We start from the raw sequence: 24,727 nt of genomic DNA, 5'->3' as shown, positions 1-24,727 counted from the left end.
ACAGGATGAGGCCTAGGACAAAAACATTTGTACAGGATGGGGGGCATTATTACAGGGAAGGGTCCAGGATGGGAGCAATTTTTACAGCATGGGGGGATACTATTACAGGAAGGGTCCAGGATATTATTGCAAGGGCACATACATCTGAGAAAGTTGCTGCAGATACTTCTAGAGGCTTTATTTAGTCACAGAGTCACCAAGACTTCTTAAAAAAAAGCATAGTCCCTGCTCTCTCCTCCCCACTCCTGTGTAAATGGCTCTGCCTGATAGAGAACATGGACTTTTTTATTTAAACACTATTGATGGTAGATCATTTTACATTTTCTGTTGCATACGATACTTGGCAGCCCAGGACTAAGAAATAAGACGCCAGCTTTCTACATCAAACCCAAAGTGTTTTATTATAGGATACAGCAGTAATTGTATACAGGGCCAGGCTTCCCCAGCAAGTAACTGTTAAAAATGCTCAGAGACATCAGAGAAGGAGCAAAAATATCTCAATAGGCCGCTATGTACAAGGAAGACAACTCCATCTGGATGTGTACGTGAGAACGAGCCCAGCTGTTCAATTCTGTGCCATCGCCGACCCTTCAGCCTGTGCGCGGCACCTGCTTTGTTTTCTCCACTTCCCCCTCCTTGACTCGTCACAGTGATTGGTAATGAAGTCATGTTTTCTATTTGGTGGAGCTGAGAAATCGCAGTTTGCAATACTCCTAGTTTTTCACTTCTTCCTCTGAACAAATGCTATTAGAGCATTAAAGGGGTTTCTTCTCGGCTATAAAAAAAAAAGTGATGACATCCCGACCACCAGTCTCCCGACCTTGCAGCCAGTTAGTCGTATCAACAATTGGGTGACTGGCGGTCGTGAATTCATCACTTGCGGTTTGTTGGAGCCAGGAGCCGATTCCTGGGGTGCATAAAGCTTATTTTGTTATTCTGTCCCACTTTGAATTCTTTAAACAGGCTGGAAAGCCCATTTAGACACATAGTAATCTAATTTTTCATCTGTTTTTCAAGCTTCAAATCTACAAAAAGTTGACTACTGGTTCGATATCTGTGTAGCGTATACTCGCAATATCCAGAGCTGCAATCAGAATTCTGCTGATTAAGTGTTCGTTTCAAGGCATCGCATTTCTTAGCAGTCATCCAATATACTTAACAATATTTCTTTTGGCGGTAATGGGGATGTTTAAGGGCAGTCCACCAACACCACCCGGGAACCACCCAAAACTCTTAGCAAGGGCAGGGTTACACTTGTGAGTTCAACGCGAGAAACTCGCGTGTCAAGTCCCGACACTGTCGCCGGCAATCAGGACCGGAGTGTGGCTGCATAGAAATAGAGTGCACCTATCAGATATTCATGGCATATCTCTGTGAATAGAACATAAATATCCGAGATGAGAGAATCACTCTAACTCCTTGAGTGTCATTTCCAAGATCGTACCAAGCCCTGTGGGTCCAGACATCTGCCTTGGTATTCTGGGTACTGACGTTGCCCCCTTCTCTGACACTGTACATTGAAAGGTCTTAAGGGTCTGTTTGTGTCCTATTGCTTCCAACTTCAATGGTAGATGAATTTTGAATGCAGCTCTGGATACAATTTCAATAACCAACTTATTTTTTTGGCAATTAAAGAGGTTGTCCACTACTTGGACGAGCCCTTCTCATTCCCCATGTTTTATTAACCTCCAGTGCCGGAGTTCTTCCAATAGTGTAGGCACTCACGTTCCCAAGGCTGGCATCACTGTCCTCTCCTTCGGACGTATCAACAGGAAGTGAGAGTTTCGGCTGGCTGCTCACTTCCTGTTAATTACTTATACTGAAAGTGAGGACAGTGGTGCCAGAGCTGATTGGGTGCAGGGCTCATGTGTCACAACAACTTCACGTGAGCCCCGGGAATGCGAGGACCGATACCACTGGAACGGCGCCGGCACGGATGGTGGCTAGTAGTTTTTTTATTATACGAGGGCTAGACATGGGGATTGAGAAGGGGTTGTCCAAGTAGTGAAATAGTGAGCTTTAAAAAGGACTTGGCACTTGCCAAAAATATTTAATATGTCTATATTCCGCTGTTCTCCTGAATCCGGCATTGTTTTTCTTTTGTTCCTGCTCCTCTCCAATCCAGTGATATAGCCCTCTCTTCCCTGAGTATATAACTACTCTTGCTAGCCAACTGGGCGTAGTCTGCAAGAAGACACCAATAGAGATGAGTGGTGGAAACGCCCTCTTGGCTAACGAGACTAGATTTACCTGCAGGGAAGAAGTGGCCATATCTCTGGAACCAAAAACACATGGGATACTTGCACAGTGAACAAGTCTGTAGAAACCTGTTCACACCACCAAGAAACTTGAAGACACAAAAAGAGCACAGCGAGGTCAAAAATACTCTGTTGTAAAGAAGTCACAGTAAATGAGCAAGTGCTAGTCAAAAAAATGAAAAAATACAGGGTATTTAGTTAATACGTTTTTTTGACTGGGGAGTCCACCACTCCTCTGTGGGCCATTTGCACTAAAGCTGTTCCATCCTGCATGTCCACATGGATATTTTCTCTCTGAACCCTGCTTAAACAGGTATTATACAGATGATCAGGTTTTTAAATACATCAGATAGGGAATATATACATTAGATAGGACTGCTCTATTATGGGTATACCTTGGCGATTGGTGGAGCAGCTTAATATACATTTTTTTTTGCAAAAAAACGTATTAACTAAATACCCTGTATTTTTTCATTTTTTGACTAGCACTTGCTCATTTACTGTGACTTCTTTACAATAGAGTATTTTTGACCTCGCTGTGCTCTTTTTGTGTCTTCAAGTTTCTTGGTGGTGTGAACAGGTTTCTACAGACTTGTTCACTGTGCAAGTAGCCCATGTGTTTTTGGTTCTATAATTGTTCTCTTGTTTCTACAAGACTGGGGAGTCCACCACTCCTCTGTGGGCCATTTGCACTAAAGCTGTTCCATCCTGCATGTCCTGTCCACATGGATATTTTCTCTCTGAACCCTGCTTATACAGGTACTATACAGATGATCAGGTTTTTAAATACATCAGACAGGGATTATATACATTAGATAGGACTGCTCTATTATGGGTATACCTTGACGATTGGTGGAGCAGCTTAATATACATTTTTTTTGCAAAAAAACGTATTAACTAAATACCCTGTATTTTTTCATTTTTTGACTAGCACTTGCTCATTTACTGTGACTTCTTTATAACAGAGTATTTTTGACCTCGCTGCGCTCTTTTTGTGTCTTCATATCTCTGGAATGGAGAGGCGCAGGAACAGAAGAAAATCAAAGCCGGATTCAAAAGAACAGCGGCATTTACACCAGATAATATTTTTTACATATTTCTGGCAAGTGACAGGTCGTCTTTAAATATGGAATTCTCCTTAGGAGGAAGACACTTCTTTGGTGCTATTTACTTTATGTCAGGGGTGTCAAACTGCATTCCTCGAGGGCTGCAGACCGGTCATGTTTTCAGGATTTCCTTACATTGCACAGGTGATCATTTAATCACCTGCAGAGAATGATTCCAGCACCTTGTGCAATGCTAAGGAAATCTTGAAAACACGCATGGTTTGATGCCCTCGAGGAATGCAGTTTGACACCCCTGCTTTATGTAATTCAGGTCCTTTAGAAGCCTCATTTGCTGCCTTTCCCTCTGGGCTCCAATCTGTCTGATCGTTATACCAGTAATTTATTGAAAAATTATAAATCTGCCCGTGTGGAAAAGGTTTCTAATAGCCGGGAGGTTTACGTTTTCTCATTGATGAATGTCAGGAGTAATACCCGTGCTTCACATGGCCGGTTTGCAATGAATATAAAGAATGCCTTTGCGACAGATATAAGGATATACATCAGATAGTAAATTTAGCATACAGGCATCTAAATGAACATCCGTACCACATTCCCTTCATTAACGAGCTGTGGAGATACAAACCGTAGTAAAAAGTTCCATTAAAAATTGTAGAAAAAAAACCTATTGTCTTTCGCAACAAGTTGTGATCAGATAACGTAAACTGTAAAAGTCTGAAAAATCTTTGAAAAAAATAAAATAAAATTTGATTTAAAATTTTGAATTTTTTTTTCAATTTTATTTTTATGGGTGATTAAACATTCCAAATGCCTTAGTGGAAGAATAATTTAAGATTAATGTTGCAGCTCCAAAGTCTCGCTTCTCCGTTCTCTGTATTTTCTTTTTTTTAATTTTTTTGCAATCATTATTTTTTATACACTCATTCAAACTCAGTTCTTTAATTTGAATCCAACTGACATCATACATAGTTTTCCAAATTGGTGAAGCCGTAAAATATGAATTCCGCAAGGTCTACCCTCTGTCAGAATCATGGGAACATCAGAAGAAGATCGGCTTTGTGGTCTAGAAAGGTAACATCCAGATTAGTAGTGCACTGTATTAGGACATTTCATTGCTTGCTTGCTTTTTAACACACAAGTTGACATTGGTAACTTTATGTTGTATTCTGGATCTTGGGCGGTCTTGGAGAAGGTGACAATGGAGACCATGTCCTCTCCGATGTCCACCTGCGATCTCCATCGTCTACAGATGAGGAGCTTTTTGAGAGCTCTCTGGAAGTCTCGGTTCAGAAAAGCGTATAGCATGGGATTAATAGTTGAATTACAATATCCTAACCACGTAATGTACTTGAACGTGTTGACCAGCACCGCGCTGGTAGAACTTGTACCCTTTGCTGCTATCCAAACGTTCAAGACAAAGTAAGGAAGCCAGCACATGACGAAGACTGAGATGATGATACTCATGGTCCTGGTGGCTTTATGTTCCAGTTGTAAGTTATTTTGGCGCTTGCTGTTTGGATGATAGTGGAGGTCTAGAGTCTGGGAGACAATCCGGGTGGCCTTTAAGCGAGAGGCTCTGTAGATGAAGAAGTACATACTGCACATGATCATAAACGGGATGTAGAAAGCCAGAGAAGATGCAACAATCGCAAAAGTCCAGTTGGTCACGAAAACGCACTCCTTCCCATTGTCAAAGTCTATGCCTGGTATTTCATTCCAGCCTTGCATGACCGGTAGGAAGGAGATTAATGAGGAGTAGACCCATATTGTCACTGTCATAATGATACATCTACAAAAAAAAAGATAAAACATATCAAAAATAATTTTTTGTACATACATAAGAAAAATGTTTTTCTGTTGTTAGAATTTGTTATCTATCATCTTACTCAAATTAATCTTCAATGCTCAAAAGATCCTTCTAAGTTGAAGGAATGGCGTGGTTTTCGAGCATGCCCACTATTGCTCCATTCAAGAGGGCAACAGAAGTTCTTTTATCTCACGATCCATTGAGGTCTTGGTGGTCTAGAAGCTATTACCTATCTATTTAGAGGGATTAATATGGCACTATGTGACAACAGATGTACTAGTGATCAATGACGTCATGGCTGCTGCCATTCATATGTGCTGACATGACATTTCAAGAGCTGGAAGAACATAGATTTGCATGGGGTCAAGTAAGTGTTCGAATGAGTGTGGTAGGAGATGGATATGGTGAATATCACTATTTTGGTCATTTATGTACAATTATCAAACTTTTTCATGAGATTCTGAAATGTTATCTATTTTTTACATTTAATATCATTGCCGCTTGGTCCAGGACCTTCCACCCTGCCAGACTGGTGAGCTGAACTTCCCCACCTCCTTATTTTTTTCCCTCTTTTGCGGTTTGCAAAAAAATGTTGTGGGGTAGGATATTCCCCTTTAAATGTGGCATTGGTCATCACAAAGAAAACCTCAACTTGTGTAGGGCTTTCAAAAGAAACATGGACAATATTGTAAATCTAAAGAAACCTTAATGGGCTTGCCCTTTTTGGACAAATCCTTTTCAATAGAAGCTTTTCCTGAAAATAAACTTATCACATGTAGTCTCTCTGCATTGATCAGGTTTAGTTTCAATATGTTTATTTAACCCCTTCATGACCCAGCCTATTTTGACCTTAAAGACCTTGCCGTTTTTTGCAATTCTGACCAGTGTCCCTTTATGAGGTAATAACTCAGGAACGCTTCAACGGATCCTAGCGGTTCTGAGATTGTTTTTTCGTGACATATTGGGCTTCATGTTAGTGGTAAATTTAGGTCAATAAATTCTGCATTTATTTGTGATAAAAACGGAAATTTGGCGAAAATTTTGAAAATTTCGCAATTTTCACATTTTGAATTTTTATTCTGTTAAATCAGAGAGATATGTGACACAAAATAGTTAATAAATAACATTTCCCACATGTTTACTTTACATCAGCACAATTTTGGAAACAAAATTTTTTTTTTGTTAGGAAGTTATAAGGGTTAAAATTTGACCAGCGATTTGTCATTTTTACAACGAAATTTACAAAACCATTTTTTTTAGGGACCACCTCACATTTGAAGTCAGTTTGAGGGGTCTATATGGCTGAAAATACCCAAAAGTGACACCATTCTAAAAACTGCACCCCTCAAGGTACTCAAAACCACATTCAAGAAGTTTATTAACCCTTCAGGTGCTTCACAGCAGCAGAAGCAACATGGAAGGAAAAAATGAACATTTAACTTTTTAGTCACAAAAATTATCTTTTAGCAACAATTTTTTTATTTTCCCAATGGTAAAAGGAGAAACTGAACCACGAAAGTTGTTGTCCAATTTGTCCTGAGTACGCTGATACCTCATATGTGGGGGTAAACCACTGTTTGGGCGCACGGCAGGGCTTGGAAGGGAAGGAGCGCCATTTGACTTTTTGAATCAAAAATTGGCTCCACTCTTTAGCGGACACCATGTCACGTTTGGAGAGCCCCCGTGTGCCTAAAAATTGGAGCTCCCCCACAAGTGACCCCATTTTGGAAACTAGACGCCCCAAGGAACTTATCTAGATGCATAGTGAGCACTTTGAACCCCCAGGTGCTTCACAAATTAATCCGTAAAAATGAAAAAGTACTTTTTTTTCACAAAAAAATTCTTTTAGCCTCAATTTTTTCATTTTCACATGGGCAACAGGATAAAATGGATCCTAAAATGTGTTGGGCAATTTCTCCTGAGTACACCAATACCTCACATGTGGGGGTAAACCACTGTTTGGGCACATGGTAAGGCTCGGAAGGGAAGGAGCGCCATTTGACTTTTTGAATGAAAAATTATTTCCATCGTTAGCGGACACCATGTCGCGTTTGGAGAGCTCCTGTGTGCCTAAACATTGGCGCTCCCCCACAAGTGACCCCATTTTGGAAACTAGACCCCCCAAGGAACTTATTTAGATGCCTAGTGAGCACTTTAAACCCTCAGGTGCGTCACAAATTGATCTGTAAAAATGAAAAAGTACTTTTTTTTCACAAAAAAATTATTTTCACCTCAATTTTTTCATTTTCACATGGGCAGTAGGGTAAAATGGATCATAAAATTTGTTGGGCAATTTCTCCCGAGTACGTCGATACCTCATATGTGGGGGTAAACCACTGTTTGGGCACTCGGCAGGGCTCGGAAGGGAAGGCGCGCCATTTGACTTTTTGAATGGAAAATTAGCTCCAATTGTTAGCGGACACCATGTCGCGTTTGGAGAGCCCCTGTGTGCCTAAACATTGGAGCTCCCCCACAAGTGACCCCATTTTGGAAACTAGACCCCCCAAGGAACTTATCTAGATGCATATTGAGCACTTTAAACCCCCAGGTGCTTCACAGAAGTTTATAACGCAGAGCCATGAAAATAAAAAATAATTTTTCTTTCCTCAAAAATGATTTTTTAGCCTGGAATTTCCTATTTTGCCAAGGATAATAGGAGAAATTGGACCCCAAATATTGTTGTCCTGTTTGTCCTGAGTACGCAGATACCCAATATGTGGGGGTAAACCACTGTTTGGGCGCACGGCAGGGCTCGGAAGGGATGGCACGCCATTTGGCTTTTTAAATGGAAAATTAGCTCCAATCATTAGCGGACACCATGTCACGTTTGGAGAGCCCCTGTGTGCCTAAACATTGGAGATCCCCCAGAAATGACACCATTTTGGAAACTAGACCCCCAAAGGAACTAATCTAGATGTGTGGTGAGGACTTTGAACCCCCAAGTGCTTCACAGAAGTTTATAACGCAGAGCCATGAAAAAAAAAAAAAAATTATTTTCTCAAAAATGATCTTTTAGCCTGCAATTTTTTATTTTCCCAAGGGTAACAGGAGAAATTTGACCCCAAAAGTTGTTGTCCAGTTTCTCCTGAGTACGCTGATACCCCATATGTGGGGGTAAATCACTGTTTGGGCACATGCCGGGGCTCGGAAGTGAAGTAGTGACGTTTTGAAATGCAGACTTTGATGGAATGCTCTGTGGGCGTCACGTTGCGTTTGCAGAGCCCCTGATGTGGCTTAACAGTAGAAACCCCCCACAAGTAACCCCATTTTGGAAACTAGACCCCCAAAGGAACTTATCTAGATGTGTGGTGAGCACTTTGAACCCCCAAGTGCTTCATAGAAGTTTATAATGCAGAGCCGTGAAAATAATAAATACGTTTTCTTTCCTCAAAAATAATTATTTAGCCCAGAATTTTTTATTTTCCCAAGGGTTACAGAAGAAACTGGACCCCAAAAGTTGTTGTCCAGTTTCTCCTGAGTACGCTGATACCCCATATGTGGGGGTAAACCACTGTTTGGGCACATGCCGAGGCTCGGAAGTGAAGTAGTGACGTTTTGAAATGCAGACTTTGATGGAATGCTCTGTGGGCGTCACGTTGCGTTTGCAGAGCCCCTGATGTGGCTTACCAGTAGAAACCCCCCACAAGTGACCGCATTTTGGAAACTAGACCCCGAAAGGAACTTATCTAGATGTGTGGTGAGCACTTTGAACCCCCAAGCGCTTCATAGAAGTTTATAATGCAGAGCCGTGAAAATAATAAATACGTTTTCTTTCCTCAAAAATAATTATTTAGCCCAGAATTTTTTAATTTTCCCAAGGGTAACAGGAGAAATTTGACCCCAATATTTGTTGTCCAGTTTCTCCTGAGTATGGTGATACCCCATATGTGGGGGTAAACTACTGTTTGGGCACATGCCGGGGCTTGGAATTGAAGTAGTGACGTTTTGAAATGCAGACTTTGATGAAATGCTCTGCGGGCGTCACGTTGCGTTTGCAGAGCCCCTGATGTGCCTAAACAGTAGAAACCCCCCACAAGTGACCCCATTTTGGAAACTAGACCCCGAAAGGAACTTATCTAGATGTGTGGTGAGCACTTTGAACCCCCAAGTGCTTCATAGAAGTTTATAATGCAGAGCCGTGAAAATAATAAATACGTTTTCTTTCCTCAAAAATAATTATTTAGCCCAGAATTTTTTATTTTCCCAAGGGTTACAGGAGAAATTGGACCCCAAAAGTTGTTGTCCAGTTTCTCCTGAGTACGCTGATACCCCATGAGTGGGGGTAAACCACTGTTTGGGCACACGTCGGGGCTCAGAAGGGAAGTAGTGACTTTTGAAATGCAGACTTTGATGGAATGGTCTGCGGGTGTCACGTTGCGTTTGCAGAGCCCCTGGTGTGCCTAAACAGTAGAAACCCCCACAAGTGACCCCATTTTAGAAATTAGACCCCCCAAGGAACTTATCTAGATATGTGGTGAGCACTTTGAACCCCCAAGTGCTTCACAGACGTTTACAACGCAGAGCCGTGAAAATAAAAAATCATTTTTCTTTCCTCAAAAATGATGTTTTAGCAAGCATTTTTTTTTATTCACAAGGGTAACAGGAGAAATTGGACCCCAGTAATTGTTGCGCAGTTTGTCCTGAGTATGCTGGTACCCCATATGTGGGGGTAAACCACTGTTTGGGCACACGTCAGGGCTCGGAAGTGAGGGAGCACCATTTGACTTTTTGAATACGAGATTGGCTGGAATCAATGGTGGCGCCATGTTGCGTTTGGAGACCCCTGATGTGCCTAAACAGTGGTAACCCCTCAATTCTAACTCCAACACTAACCCCAACACACCCCTAACCCTAATCCCAACTGTAGCCATAACCCTAAACACAACCCTAACCGCAACACACCCCTAACCACAACCCTAACCCCAACACACCCCTAACCATAACCACAACCCTAATTCCAACCCTAACCCTAAGGCTATGTGCCCACGTTGCGGATTCGTGTGAGATATTTTCGCACCATTTTTGAAAAATCCGCGGGTAAAAGGCACTGCGTTTTACCTGCGGATTTTCCGCGGATTTCCAGTGTTTTTTGTGCGGATTTCACCTGCGGATTCCTATTGAGGAACAGGTGTAAAACGCTGCGGAATCCGCACAAAGAATTGACATGCTGCGGAAAATACAACGCAGCGTTTCCGCGTGGTATTTTCTGCACCATGGGCACAGCGGATTTGGTTTCCATATGTTTACATGGTACTGTAAACCTGATGGAACACTGCTGCGAATCCGCAGCCAAATCCGCACCGTGTGCACATAGCCTAATTCTAAAGGTATGTGCACACGCTGCGGAAAACGCTGCGGATCCGCAACAGTTTCCCATGAGTTTACAGTTCAATGTAAACCTACGGGAAACAAAAATCGCTGTGCCCATGCTGCGGAAAAACTGCACGGAAACGCAGCGGTTTACATTCCGCAGCATGTCACTTCTTTGTGCGGATTCCGCAGCGGTTTTACAACTGCTCAAATAGAAAATCGCAGTTGTAAAACCGCAGTGAAATGCGCAGAAAAACCGCGGTAAATCCGCCATAAATCCGCAGCGGTTTAGCACTGCGGATTTATCAAATCCGCAGCGGAAAAATCCGCAGAGGACCAGAATACGTGTGCACATACCGAAACCCTAACCCTAGCCCTAACCCTACCCCTACCCCTAGCCCTAACCCTAACCCTACCCCTACCCCTAGCCCTAACCCTAACCCTAACCCTAGCCCTAACCCTAACCCTACCCCTAACCCTAACCCTAACCCTATTCTAACATTAGTGGAAAAAAAAAATTTCTTTATTTTTTATTGTCCCTACCTATGGGGGTGACAAAGGGGGGGGGTCATTTATTATTTTTTTTATTTTGATCACTGAGATAGGTTATATCTCAGTGATCAAAATGCACTTTGGAACGAATCTGCCGGCCGGCAGATTCGGCGGGCGCACTGCGCATGCGCCCGCCATTTTGGAAGATGGCGGCGCCCAGGGAGAAGACGGACGGGACCCCGGCTGGATCGGTAAGTATGATGGGGTGGGGGGGGACCACGGGGGGGGATCGGAGCACGGGGGAGGGAATCGGAGTGCGGGAGGGGTGGAACGGAGCACGGGGGGCGTGGAACGGAGCACGGGGGGGCTGGAATGGAGCACGGGGGGGTGGAACGGAGCACCGGGGGGGGGTGGATCAGAGTGCAGGGGGGGTGATTGGAGCACGGGGGAGTGATTGGAGCACGGGGGGAGCGGACAAGAGCACGGGGGGGAGCGGAGCACTGGACGGAGGGGAGCCGGAGCAGTGTACCGGCCAGATCGGAGGGCTGGGGGGGCGATCGGAGGGGTGGGGTGGGGGCACACTAGTATTTCCAGCCATGGCCGATGATATTTCAGCATCGGCCATGGCTGGATTGTAATATTTCACCCGTTATAATGGGTGAAATATTACAAATCGCTCTGATTGGCAGTTTCACTTTCAACAGCCAATCAGAGCGATCGTAGCCACGAGGGGGTGAAGCCACCCCCCCTGGGCTAAACTACCACTCCCCCTGTCCCTGCAGATCGGGTGAAATGGGAGTTAACCCTTTCACCCGATCTGCAGGGACGCGATCTTTCCATGACGCCGCATAGGCGTCATGGGTCGGAATGGCACCGACTTTCATGACGCCTACGTGGCGTCAAAGGTCGGGAAGGGGTTAAAGTTTAAATACAACAAAGAATAAACGATCTTCTGTACAGAAGAAAAAGGTGCATCAATAAAAAGTATAATGATTGCTTTGTGCTAATTGTCTTTAAAGGGGGCAAACAAAACATACAAAGACACTTAAGGTACCGTCACATTAAGCGACGCTGCAGCGATATAGACAACGATGCCGATCACTGCAGCGTCGCTGTTTAGTCGTTGTGTGGTCGCTGGAGAGCTGTCACACAGACAGCTCTCCAGCGACCAACGATGCCGAAGTCCCCGGTAACCAGGGTAAACATCGGGTTTCTAAGCGCAGGGCCGCACTTAGTAACCCGATATTTACCCTGGTTACCATTGTAAATGTAAAAAAAAAAAACACTACATACTCACATTCCGGTGTCTGTCACGTCCCCCGGTATCAGCTTCCCTGCACTGTGTAAGCGCCGGCCGTAAAGCAGAGCGGTGACGTCACCGCTGTGCTCTGCTTTACGGCCGGCCGGCGCTGACACAGTGTAGGGAAGCTGATACCGGGGGACGTGACAGACACCGGAATGTGAGTATGTTTTTTTTTTTTTTTTTACATTTACAATGGTAACCAGGGTAAATATCGGGTTACTAAGTGCGGCCCTGCGCTCAGTAACCAGATGTTTACCCTGGTTACAAGTGAACACATCGAAATAAAGTTCTGGACTTCTAGCTCCGACCAGCGATGTCACAGCAGGATCCTGATCGCTGTTGCGTGTCAAACACAACGAGATCGCTATCCAGGATGTTGCAACGTCACAGATCGCTATCGTTATCGTTCTAAAGTTGCTCAGTGTGAAGGTACCTTTAGACAGTACATACAAAGGGTAATTACATCAGGAAGGGGAGCATAAATTCAGTCATCAAACTGGCAATAACTATAGCATAACAGGGGATACTGTTCATGTAGGTTAGCGCCCAAGAGACCCGGTAGTCTGGTTAGCCATTACCAAATGAAGTCGAGCAAAAGTCTGGGGGGTACCAGATGCACACGGCATTGTTTACAAATCATAGGGAAATTTATTCAACCAAGGCAATATTTGCCAGACGGACCCCAGACCCACACATATTCCACATTATGGGGAAATCGTAAGAGCTTGAGTCAGAAGAGCATTCGAATCGAGGTCAAGCCAAGGGTTCCAAGTCCAGAAAAAAGTGCTCCACTCATCGTTCCTGGTTGCTTGGATACGTTCGTATAATAGAATCGTGTTTATTCTGTCCTTAACTAGCAAAATGGAAAGTGACGTGGTTTTCCATCTGGCAGCGATGTGAATTTTAGCGGCCATACAGATAATGGTTACTAGTTTATGTAGACTCTTAGAGAATCCAGGATGTTTTGCCCCCAACAGAAATACTGTGGGGTCCATGGAGACTGTTTTACCATAGATCTGTTCTACGATTGACTTGACCTCGCGCCACAAAGTCTCAACGACAGGACAACTCCACCATATGTGTAACATGTCACCCAAGGCATTACAACCTCTGAAGCAATTGTTGGGTATGTGTGGGTGGATGGCATGGAGTCTCACTGGGACGTAGTACGCTCTGTGGAGAACTTTGATCGACGTTTCTGCTAAGGAGGCCTGATGGCTACCCTTTGTTAGTGTATCACAGCACATATACCATTTCTCTATGGGTATGGCAAGGCCCAGATCCTCCTCCCATTGTAACAAATTTTAATTTCTCTTTCATGCGTGGTGTATTAAAAGCAGAGTATACCAAGGAGATCAATCCCCTCCCCATGGGGTCGTGCAGGCATCTCTGTTCAATCCCAGTTGCAAGAAATGGGGTCCCATGAGGTATAATTCATTTAGGAAAATGAAGGACTTGATTTATACGTAGAGCTTCCCTAAATGGTGGCTCATGTTTCTGAATGAATTCTTGTCTAGTGAGTAGAATATTGAATGGGGAGCAGAGGTGTTTCAATGTGGTGATACCTCTCAAAATCCACAAAGAAAAAAGAGAGGGCTCTAGGCCTGGTAAGAACATAGGGTTACAGAGTAAGGAGGTGAGTGGAGAGGATTCAGATTGTAGACCATACTTGAACCTCTCCTTCCTCCATAGGATCAGGGAGTGGGCAGGGAAAGGTGGCGGTGTCAGAAATATTTTGCGGAATTTTGCCGGTGGACCACAGGAGGCTAGGGAGAGAATAATGGGATTCCAAATGTACCCATCTAGGGCACCTTTTACCGGAATTGACACTAGCTAATTGGGCTATTTGGGCAGATTTAAAATATGCCGCGAGGTTGGGTAGGGATACCCCGCCTATCTTTCTATGCAAAAACATAGTATTTTGTTTGATCCTTGGCCTCTTACTTTTCCATATAAACTTTGAGATGAGCATTTGAATCTCTCGAAGGCTTTTTGACGGTATTGCAATAGGGAGGGAACGAAAAAGATATAAAAATCGCGGGAGGGATATCATCTTGATGGTGTGTAATCGACCCAGCCAGGACAGATTCAGAGAGGACCATCTGGCTATGTCAGCCTGAAATTTTCTAATTAACAGGGGGTAGTTCCATTTATATAGGGATGATTTGTGAGATGTTAGGTTAATTCCAAGATAGGTTAGAAAGTGATCTTTCTTGCTACCAGATTGTCTTGGTCTTCCTTGAAGGTATTAACAAATAGTGCCTCAGATTTTTCTATGTTAATTTTAAGGCCAGATACAGTTTCGAACGTATGGAAAAGGGAAAATAAGTTGGGAAGGGTAGAATAGGGGTTGGTTAGGGCCAAGAGGAGGTCGTCCGCGAAAAGACTGACTTTATATTGATCACCGAGATCAGCGGGGCCTAATATGTTATTGATCAGATTTAAAGGGGATCTGTCAGCAGTTGTTTTGCTATGTAATCCGACAGCAGCATGATGTGGGAACAGACCTAATTCCAGCGATATATCACTTAGTATTTTGGTTGCAGTAGTTGTGATAGAATCACAGTTTTTCAGATGCACATCTACTTTCTGTGTGCATTACCAGTAATCTCCCAATCAGCATTGGGGGTGTGGTTGGACCAGGAGGCACTAGACACCTAGTCCTGCAGTGATTATCTCCTGCTGATAAAACACTAATTTTACTGAAACAACAAAACGCAGCCCAGTAAGTCACACATCACTACAATCAGTGTCTGTCTCTATGTTATGCTGTTCTCAGATTACACAGCAGATAGATTCCGTGTAACCACAGTATTACTATTTAAAGGTTTTTTTTTCACAAAACAAAAGTTAATTAATAATTAATAGATCTTGGAATCATAAAAACTTCCACAATTGGATGTGTTTAAATAAAATGTTCCTCTGCTGAGATAATCTTATAAATGTGCCCCTGCTGTGTACTGTGTAATGGCCGTGTCTGACCGTACAGGAACATGGTCTGATCGTACCACATCTCCTGGGCAGGGGAGGAAGCAAAAGAGTATACAGATATTACAGCAGGGGATAACAAACAATTCTTTATTTGAAGTAAAACATTGTTTAAAAACAAGAAAGGAAACGTTTTACCTCCAAAAACAATAATCTCTTCCCCTGCTGTAATATCTGTATACTCTTTTGCTTTTTCCCCTGCCCAGGAGCTGTGGTACGATCAGACCATGTTACTGTACGGTCAGACACTGCCATTACACAGTACACAGAAGGGGCACATTGATTCGATTATCTCAGCACAGGAACATTTTATTTAAACACATCCAATAGTGGAAATTGTTATTATTCCAGGATCTATTGATTAAAATGAACTTTTGTTATTGGAAAAAAAACCTCTTTAAATTATTCATTCTTATCATGTTGAGGGAGGATCTAAAGTGATCCTTCACGGTTAACTCAGTGATTTCCAAATTAGTCTACAGGGCGTTGCAGCAACTGAAAATGACCAGACGGAGACGTGTGTCTCTGTTTGGGGGCATCGAGCAGATCTTGGAGCCCCCGTTTATTGTGTCGCACTTTTCATAATCTTAGAAGTTAAACTTCAGCCAATTAACATAAGAACACGCTCACAGTTCTTAACCTATAAGAATGCAGAAAAAACTTAACCCATGAAGATACAGAAAACCCGGAAACTACAGATATGGTCGTGTCTTCTTGGCATAGAAAAAGCATACCAACAGGTGCCTCAAAGTCCTGTATAGCGATACACCCCCGAGTCCATTATCTGGTTCAAGAGAACACTCTGGCCTTGTAACACAACATAAACAATAGCCTAGTTGAATAACAGACTTGTGAACAACAAGATAAAGTTACTTCATGGCAGCTATAACCTTTTACCTAATTAAATAACAGAATTTATCTTTAAGCAACAAGAAAATGGAGTCAAAAGCACAAAATGGAGAATCTTTCTTAAGTTGTTCCTTCACAATCACAGCAGAACTAATGTCTGAGAGACATATATAGGTGATTGCAATTTAGGTTGAGGGAGCAGATGTGTTTGGGGTGGAAATTACCGATGCTTCCCGGCCTGATATTGTCCGCGTCAATCCATTATACGTCTTCTGTATGGTTGATAACATCTGTTAAGTCCTCTCCCCATTGAAATATAGGAGCTCTCGAAGAGGTGAGGAACAATTGAGCCGTCACTCAGAACAACGCGGTAATACTATATGTGCGGCGCGAACACTCGACGTAAGTGGATCCCATTCTAATATTAATCCTAATCCTTGTAATAATAGAGCACAGGTGACGGCGGCGTGAATGGGCGGCTAACATTGTAAGATATTTTCCTGAGTCTTTTCATGATAAGGCAGATAAATGTTCGGTTACAAAATCACCAGCGCACACAAACAATAGGACTGATCGACAGGGAGAATTTTTCACTTTTTCTTCCTCGCCTTCTAAGAGCCATCATTTTTTCTTATTTTCCCACTGACGTAAACATATGTAAACGTAGTTTTCAATGGCATTGTTCGCTTTACCATATGTTGTCCCAATATATATATTTATCATATATTGTCTCAAACAAAAGGGAGAAAAAAATCCAAGTTAGGTGAAATAATAAAAAAATAAAAATCAATTCTGTTAATATTTTTTAGGTTTCATTTTTCGATGTTCATCGTAGTAAACGGGATTCTCCGGGTGACTATAAATATACGGGAAATATCTCAAACTTGTATTATTTAATGTTATATCAGTGGCTAAAAAAAGTCTCAAATTTATAAAAAATAATTTTTTTTTTAAGTTTATGTTGCCATTTTTTTGAAGCCAACCTTTTTTTTTCATTTTTCCAATGATAACATTGAGGTTTTTCGCGTGGTGAGCTGACATTTTTTATTGATACCATTTTGGGTTTCACATGACGTTGGGATTGCTTTTATTCCATTTTTTGCATTTGAATTAGCGGAGAGCAAAAAAACAGCAATTTGGGAATTTTTTTTTATTTTTCTTTAAGGCATTTATCTTTTTTGGTATATTATTTTATGTTTTATAGACTAATTTTTAAAGATGTAGAAATATTGAACATGCTAATTCTTTTATTTCAATTTCTTTAGTTTTAAGTGAGGAATAGGGGGGTGATTCTAATCCTTATGTATTTTCTTTTTAACATCCTTCGGTGTAACTTGATGGACACATTTCAACCATTCTAAAAATGTAACTGTCCCTGCCTCATGCCATTCTGCTATACCTGCAAACATCACACCGTGAAAAGTGCAGGTCACTGCTTTTCTTTCCTTAATGTACAGGTCACTGCCTCCCTCAAGATCAGCACACTCAACTTCTGCTGCTGTCATCATTCTCTTCTGATATGTACAGTATGTCACATACAGTTAGGGCCAGAAATATTTGGACAGTGACACAATTTTCGCGAGTTGGGCTCTGCATGCCACCACATTGGATTTGAAATGAAACCTCTACAACAGAATTCAAGTGCAGATTGTAACGTTTAATTTGAAGGGTTGAACAAAAATATCTGATAGAAAATGTAGGAATTGTACACATTTCTTTACAAACACTCCACATTTTAGGAGGTGAAAAGTAATTGGACAAATAAACATAACCCAAACAAAATATTTTTATTTTCAATATTTTGTTGCAAATCCTTTGGAGGCAATCACTGCCTTAAGTCTGGAACCCATGGACATCACCAAACGCTGGGTTTCCTCCTTCTTAATGCTTTGCCAGGCCTTTACAGCCGCAGCCTTCAGGTCTTGCTTGTTTGTGGGTCTTTCCGTCTTAAGTCTGGATTTCAGCAAGTGAAATGCATGCTCAATTGGGTTTAGATCTGGAGATTGACTTGGCCATTGCAGAATGTTCCACTTTTTGGCACTCATGAACTCCTGGGTAGCTTTGGCTGTATGCTTGGGGTCATAGTCCATCTGTACTATGAAGCGCCGTCCAATCAACTTTGCAGCATTTGGCTGAATCTGGGCTGAAAGTATATCCCGGTACACTTCAGAATTCATCCGGCTACTCTTGTCTGCTCTTATGTCATCAATAAACACAAGTGACCCAGTGCCATTGAAAGCCATGCATGCCCATGCCATCACGTTGCCTCCACCATGTTTTACAGAGGATGTGGTGTGCCTTGGATCATGTGCCGTTCCCTTTCTTCTCCAAACTTTTTTCTTCCCATCATTCTGGTACAGGTTGATCTTTGTCTCATCTGTCCATAGAATACTTTTCCAGAACTGAGCTGGCTTCTTGAGGTGTTTTTCTGTCTATTTTTGGTATTGATGAATGGTTTGCATCTAGATGTGAACCCTTTGTATTTACTGTCATGGAGTCTTCTCTTTCCTGTTGACTTAGAGACAGATACACCTACTTCACTGAGAGTGTTCTGGACTTCAGTTGATGTTGTGAACGGGTTCTTCTTCACCAAATTAAGTATGCGGCGATCATCCACCACTGTTGTCATCCGTGGACGCCCAGGCCTTTTTGAGTTCCCAAGCTCACCAGTCAATTCCTTTTTTCTCAGAATGTACCCAACTGTTGATTTTGCTACTCCAAGCATGTCTGCTATCTCTCTGATGGATTTTTTCTTTTTTTTCAGCCTCAGGATTTTCTGCTTCACCTCAATTGAGAGTTCCTTTGACCGCATGTTGTCTGCTCACAGCAACAGCTTCCAAATGCAAAACCACACACCTGGAATCCACCCCTGACCTTTTAACTACTTCATTGATTACAGGTTAACGAGGGAGACGCCTTCAGAGTTAATTGCAGCCCTTAGAGTCCATTGTCCAATTACTTTTGGTCCCTTGAAAAAGAGGACGCTATGCATTACAGAGCTATGATTCCTAAACCCTTTCTCCGATTTGGATGTGGAAACTATCATATTGCAGCTGGGAGTGTGCACTTTCAGCACATATTATATATATAATTGTATTTCTGAACATGTTTTTGTAAACAGCTAAAATAACAAAACTTGTGTCACTGTCCAAATATTTCTGGCCCTAACTGTATTCAATTTAGGTCTCTGTATCTGCCATATGGGGTCTTATCCAACCTGTACATAACCACATGAATATACAGGTCACTGTCTCCTCCAACATCATCAGCACAATCTTCCTCTGTCACAATCTGAATGGCTACAGAATGTTCTATTCCTGCCTCCCTCTTGTCACTTTCCCTGTCAGACTGCCATTCTGCTGTGCCCACTAACATCATTCCATAAGAGTACAGCTCGCTGCTTTTCTTTCCCCTATAATGTACTCACATGGATGTACAGGTCACTGCCTCACTCAAGATCAGCACAGTCTTCTTATACTGCTGTTACACTTTCCATGCTCTGATTGGCTACTTGATTATCTATTCCTGATCACATCAGGTGCATTTCAGATCTCTCAGTACAGTCGCATGAATCTACAGGTGCCGTCATCTTTCTTATCATCTGGTTGGCATCAGTATGTGCCAACGCCATCATCATCCCGATTCTGTCCCTATGACAAGCAGTCCTGCCATTACTAACACAATGACATGAATGTGTAGGTCACTGCCTCCCAACAAAATCAGCACACTCATCTGTATCTGTCATTAATCCTTAGAGCTCATTAGCTTCTAGATTTCCTTTTCTTAATCACCGCTGCATCCTATAGAGCTCTAGAGGTCACTGCCCCCATCAAGTTCAACTTACTCACCTTCTGTGTTAATCATATCTTTCATGATCACTTTGATTTCATGGCTTTCCGTCCATGTCTATTCCATGCACCTGCACCATCAAATGCAACCTTGCTTTAATTACCAAAAAATAAGTCACTGCCTGTAACAAAATCAGCATACTCCTCTCCCGCTGCTGCCATTATTTCTATTGCCAGGTTTGGAGCTCATGTTAATGTCTAAACAATGTAAGTGAGCGTGACTTGTACTCACCTGCGACGCGACATCCTCTTTGAATAGTGATACGGGGTGACCACAGAGCAGTATCTGTCCAGACTGATAAAACACAGGGTGACGATGGACGCCGTGCAGAACATGACATCAAATGAGATCCACACCTTGCAGAACTGTCTCCCAAACAGCCACATGCCGGTGACTTCATAGATGATACTGCAAAACAAAACATGAGCTCTTGTACATCACTAGGATACACCAATGATAACTCAGCATTCGTGGTTTTTTCTTCAATAACAATTTTGCATTTACAAATTTTACATTCATAGCTCAGGCCAGAAAGGGTTAGAGGTGTTTTTTGGGGTTTTGAAAGTCCCTTTTTTGTTAGAATAGCCCCCAATCATCATAGTGATCAGCTGTGATCGGTGGGATAAACTTGGTAGCACATGTTCATTTGCCTGCAGCACCACCACTGGAGAAACTAAGTATTACATCCTGGTCAATATACATGGACATGGCAGGTCCTCCGGTGGAAATTTTATCTGATGGTAGAAGGTGGAGATGCTCACAATGTTGAGTGACAACCAGGTATGTTTCAGTCTCCTACATGTGGCCATTCTAGGTAACATATAAACAGTGGCATACCATGAAGCTAGTGGACCCAAATGTTGGGTCCCCAACTATCACAGGTGTTTGTTTTAGAAAACCCCCTGTCCGCCGGTGTCAGCTTATTTTATAAAAAACATTATATCCCTTACTCACCGTCCTCAGGACCAGTGCTGAATCTCCCCCTTGGGCAGAACTGTTGAGTTCACCACTGACTGGCTGCAGCGCCCTCGATGTCATGTCAGCGCTGCCGGCAATACGAAACACTGGGAGCAGAGGCAGGGACTCAGCACTGGACCTGAGGAAGATCAGTAAAGCAACGTCTGCTTTTTTTTTTTTTTTTTAATAAACTACATCTGAAACCGGGTTATTAATTTGGAAAACCTCTTTAATATTTTTGTTTTTTGGTCATATGGGCCAAATTGACCTATTGTCCCTCATAGGCTCCAGGCCCCAGGTGGAATGGCGCCCCAGCCATGATGCACAAGCAAACCTAACTTTTCGACATCCCCACTACTCATTTGACAACTGTTTGTAAAACTAATCAAAGCTTATGATTATACTTTTTTCAGGACTGGTATATTACTCCCATTCCTATAAGTCTTCCCTTACAGCCTCTTTCACCATCAGCTGCTCCGTGAGTCTCATATGAGGAGCGGATCCATGACAAATGCATTATGACGTGAAGCCTTCACGCTGGGAGATCCTCCATCTTCACATAAAAGCACCATGAAATTATTAGAAAAGAGCAATGACAGCAGAAGAATATGAAAACTCTGTCAGATACAATATAATACTCAGCACGGTGAAGAAAGACGGAAGGAATTGTGAGGTTCTCGGTGGAAGTCTTCAGAGTCGTTCTTGGCCATAACCTGGAGCTCCAGCACCTCCTTCTGTCGTGACCCGGCCGAGAGGCATATTTGCCCTCGTTTCTCACCAATCGCAGCAGTTTCACCACTTACTCTCACTATCAATCTTTGACAGTGGCATATACTGCAAGTGGTTCTAACTAGTGTTGGGGTTGTTTCGAGCACCCATCACCCCCCATCGCATTTATGGAGTGTTGATGGGCTAACTTGATGCTACTCTAAAGCCCAGCCGGTGACTGGCAGATCATTAATTTCACTATATACTGCAAGATAGTATTGCAATATTTAGCACAGGATTTTAGATTCAAGTCCCGGAGGGGAACTAAAAACTAAAGAATATGTTAAAAAATAAATTGAAAAAAAAAAAAACATAAAAAATATAAATATCTATAAATACTTATATATAAAGAAATATATACGTTGAAGTAACCCTCCTTTGCCTAATCCAAGAAATTAATACATTAAGAATATTTGGTATCTCCATTCTATCAAAATATAAAAATTATTTAACTCATACGGTAAATTCCATAAAGGGAAACAAATCAAAATTCCAGAATTGCTGTTTTCTGGTTACCGTACCTCCGCAAAAAGCATGAAATTAAAATGATAAAAATGCAAAAATATACCCCAATATGGTACCAAGCAACAGCTCTGCATACAGGAATCTATCCATCATACAGTTCAATCAACGGAAAAATAAAAAAGAGTTGCAGAATTTTGTGCACATAGTAAAATTATTTTTATTGAAAAGTTCTGAATTTATTAAAACCGTACATGACTGGTATCGCTGTAATTATACTGTCCTGGCAGATCATTTTGCCATACAATGAATGCCATAAGAATTAAACACAAAAAACAATGACAAGATGTCCTTTTTTTTTCCATTTCACCTGAGTTGGATTTTTTCCCCCATTTTTAAGAACATTATATGGTAAGGAGAATTAAGTAACTCAAAACTATAAGATGTAAAGCACTGACCTCATATGGCCATGCCAGAAGAAAAATACAAAAGCTTTGGCTGGGGGAAGGGTAGGAAAAACAATAGTGCAAAAAAAAATAAAAATGGTTCCTACAGTAGGGGGTTATTATATTTTTTTATGGGATCTGGTCTGTATTTATTAATTCTGGGATGTGATAGAGGAGTCCTATACATTATTGCTGCTATCAAAACCCTAGTTTGGAGAAGTTTGTTTTATAAATTAGCGGGGCATTAGGTCAATGTAAAAGTAGTAGTGTAGTAGCGGACATAGTAGTAGTAGTAGGAATACAAGTAGCAGACATAATCATAGTATTGGTAGTAGTGGTAGTAAAAGTAGTGGTAATAGTATTAGAAGAAGTAGTGGTAGTAGTACTACTACTAAGAGTAGTAAAAGTAGTAGGAGTAATAATAGTATAAGAAGTAATCGTAGTAGAAGTAGTAGTAGAAATAGAAGTAGACTAGACATAAACATAGAAGTAGTGCTATTAGTAGTGTGTAGTGTTAGTAGTAGAAGTAGTAATAATAGCAGAAGTAATTGTAATAGTGGTAGAAGAAGTAGTGGTAATAGAAGTACTAGAAGAAAGAAGCAGAAGAAATCGTAGTGGTAGTTGTAGAAGTTATCGTAGTAGTAGGAGAAGTGGTACTAGAGAAAGCAGTAGTTGTAGTAAAAGTAGTATTAGCAGTAGTGGTAGTAGTAGAAAACAAGTAGCAATAGAAGAAGTAGTAGCAGTAGTAGAAATAGTGGAAGTAGTAGAAGTAAAAATAGAAGTAGAGAAGTAGTAGAAGCAGTACTGGTAGAAGAAAAAGTAGAAGTAGCAGTAGTAGTGGTATAAAAATAAATAGTAGTACAAGTAGTGGTAGAAGAAGTAGCAATAGTAGTAGCATAAAAATAAATAATAGTAGAAGTAGTGGTAAACTCCCTGACAGAAGTTATGTCGCTTATCCATGTTATGTAAATAAAAGCTTATAACCTGACGTTAAAGGGACTCTGTCACCTGAATTTGGAGGGAACAATTTTCAGCCTTAGAGGCGGGGTTTTCGGGTGTATGATTCACCCTTTCCTTACCCGCTGGCTGCATGCTGGCTGCAATATTGGATTGAAGTTCATTCTCTGTCCTCCATAGTACACGCCTGCGTAAGGCAATCTTGCTGTGTAAAAGGCTTAAAATTGGGTGAGGAACAGATTAATGGTTTTCAAGACACAGGTCATACACCTCGGTAAGGATGAACACAGCAACAAGACACAAGGTAGTTATACTGCATCAGCAAGGTCTCTCACTGGCAAAAGATTTTTAAGCAAACTGGGGTTTAAAAATGTGTGGTTCAAGATTTTTTGAGGAAGCAACAAGAAATGGGCAATGTCGTGTGGCCATAGACACTGTGGTAGACCAAGGAGACTATGCAGAAGAAGATAGAAGACATCAAGCTTACTTCCCTTCAAAATCGGAAGATGTCCAGCAGAGCCATCAGCTCAGAACTGGTAGCAAGCAAACTGTGCGACCCAGATACAGCCCTCTGCTGTTCAGAGAATTCTGGCCAGAAGTCATCTTCGTGGAAGAACTGCAGCTAATAAACCAAACCTTTCTTCTGGAAACCAGATCAAGTGACCCAACTGTGCGTGAAAACATAGGAACTGGGGTGCAGCAGTATGGCAGCAGGTGTTCTGGATGTGAGATATTTGGTTTGTAACAGAAAGAAGTTTGAAGGGTCTAAAGGTACCGTCACACATAACGATATCGTTAACGATATTGTTGCTCTTTGTGACGTAGCAACAATATCGTTAACTAAATCGTTATGCGTAACAGCGACCAATGATCAGGCCCCTGCTGGGAGATCGTTGGTCGCTGGGGAATGATCAGGACTTTATTTCGTCGCTGGATCACCCGCTGACATCGCTGAATCGGCGTGTGTGACGCCGATTCAGCGATGTCTTCACTGGTAACCAGGGTAAACATCGGGTTACTAAGCGCAGGGCCGCGCTTAGTAACCCGATGTTTACCCTGGTTACCATTGTAAAAGTTAAAAAAAAAAACACTACATACTTACATTCCTGTCACATCCTTCAGCGTCAGCTTCCGTGCGTCCCCCAGTGTCAGCGCCGGCCGGTCGTAAAGCAGAGCACAGCGGTGACGTCACCGCTCTGCTTTCCGGCAAGCGCTTA

General features: G+C 42.1%; 1 protein-coding gene across 2 annotated transcripts in view; it reads right to left on the bottom strand.

Annotated features, from left to right (window-relative positions):
• Positions 1 to 374: 374 nt before the first annotated feature.
• Positions 375 to 24,727, bottom strand: part of LOC138657272 (histamine H2 receptor-like) — a 155,139-nt gene continuing 130,786 nt past the window's right edge. For both annotated transcript variants that reach the window (XM_069744953.1, XM_069744954.1), the window contains exons 3-4: positions 20,152 to 20,328; positions 375 to 5,111 (exon numbers count right to left, since the gene is read on the bottom strand). In XM_069744953.1, the coding sequence (XP_069601054.1) occupies positions 4,406 to 5,111; positions 20,152 to 20,328 (883 nt within the window). In that variant the 3' untranslated portion in view covers positions 375 to 4,405. The remainder of the gene's footprint in view (positions 5,112 to 20,151; positions 20,329 to 24,727) is intronic.

Source organism: Ranitomeya imitator, chromosome 1 (genome assembly GCF_032444005.1).
Source record: "Ranitomeya imitator isolate aRanImi1 chromosome 1, aRanImi1.pri, whole genome shotgun sequence".
Taxonomy (NCBI): Eukaryota; Metazoa; Chordata; class Amphibia; order Anura; family Dendrobatidae; genus Ranitomeya; species Ranitomeya imitator.
Note: the sequence above shows the minus strand (reverse complement) of the source record. Positions and strands in the feature narration are given on the sequence as shown.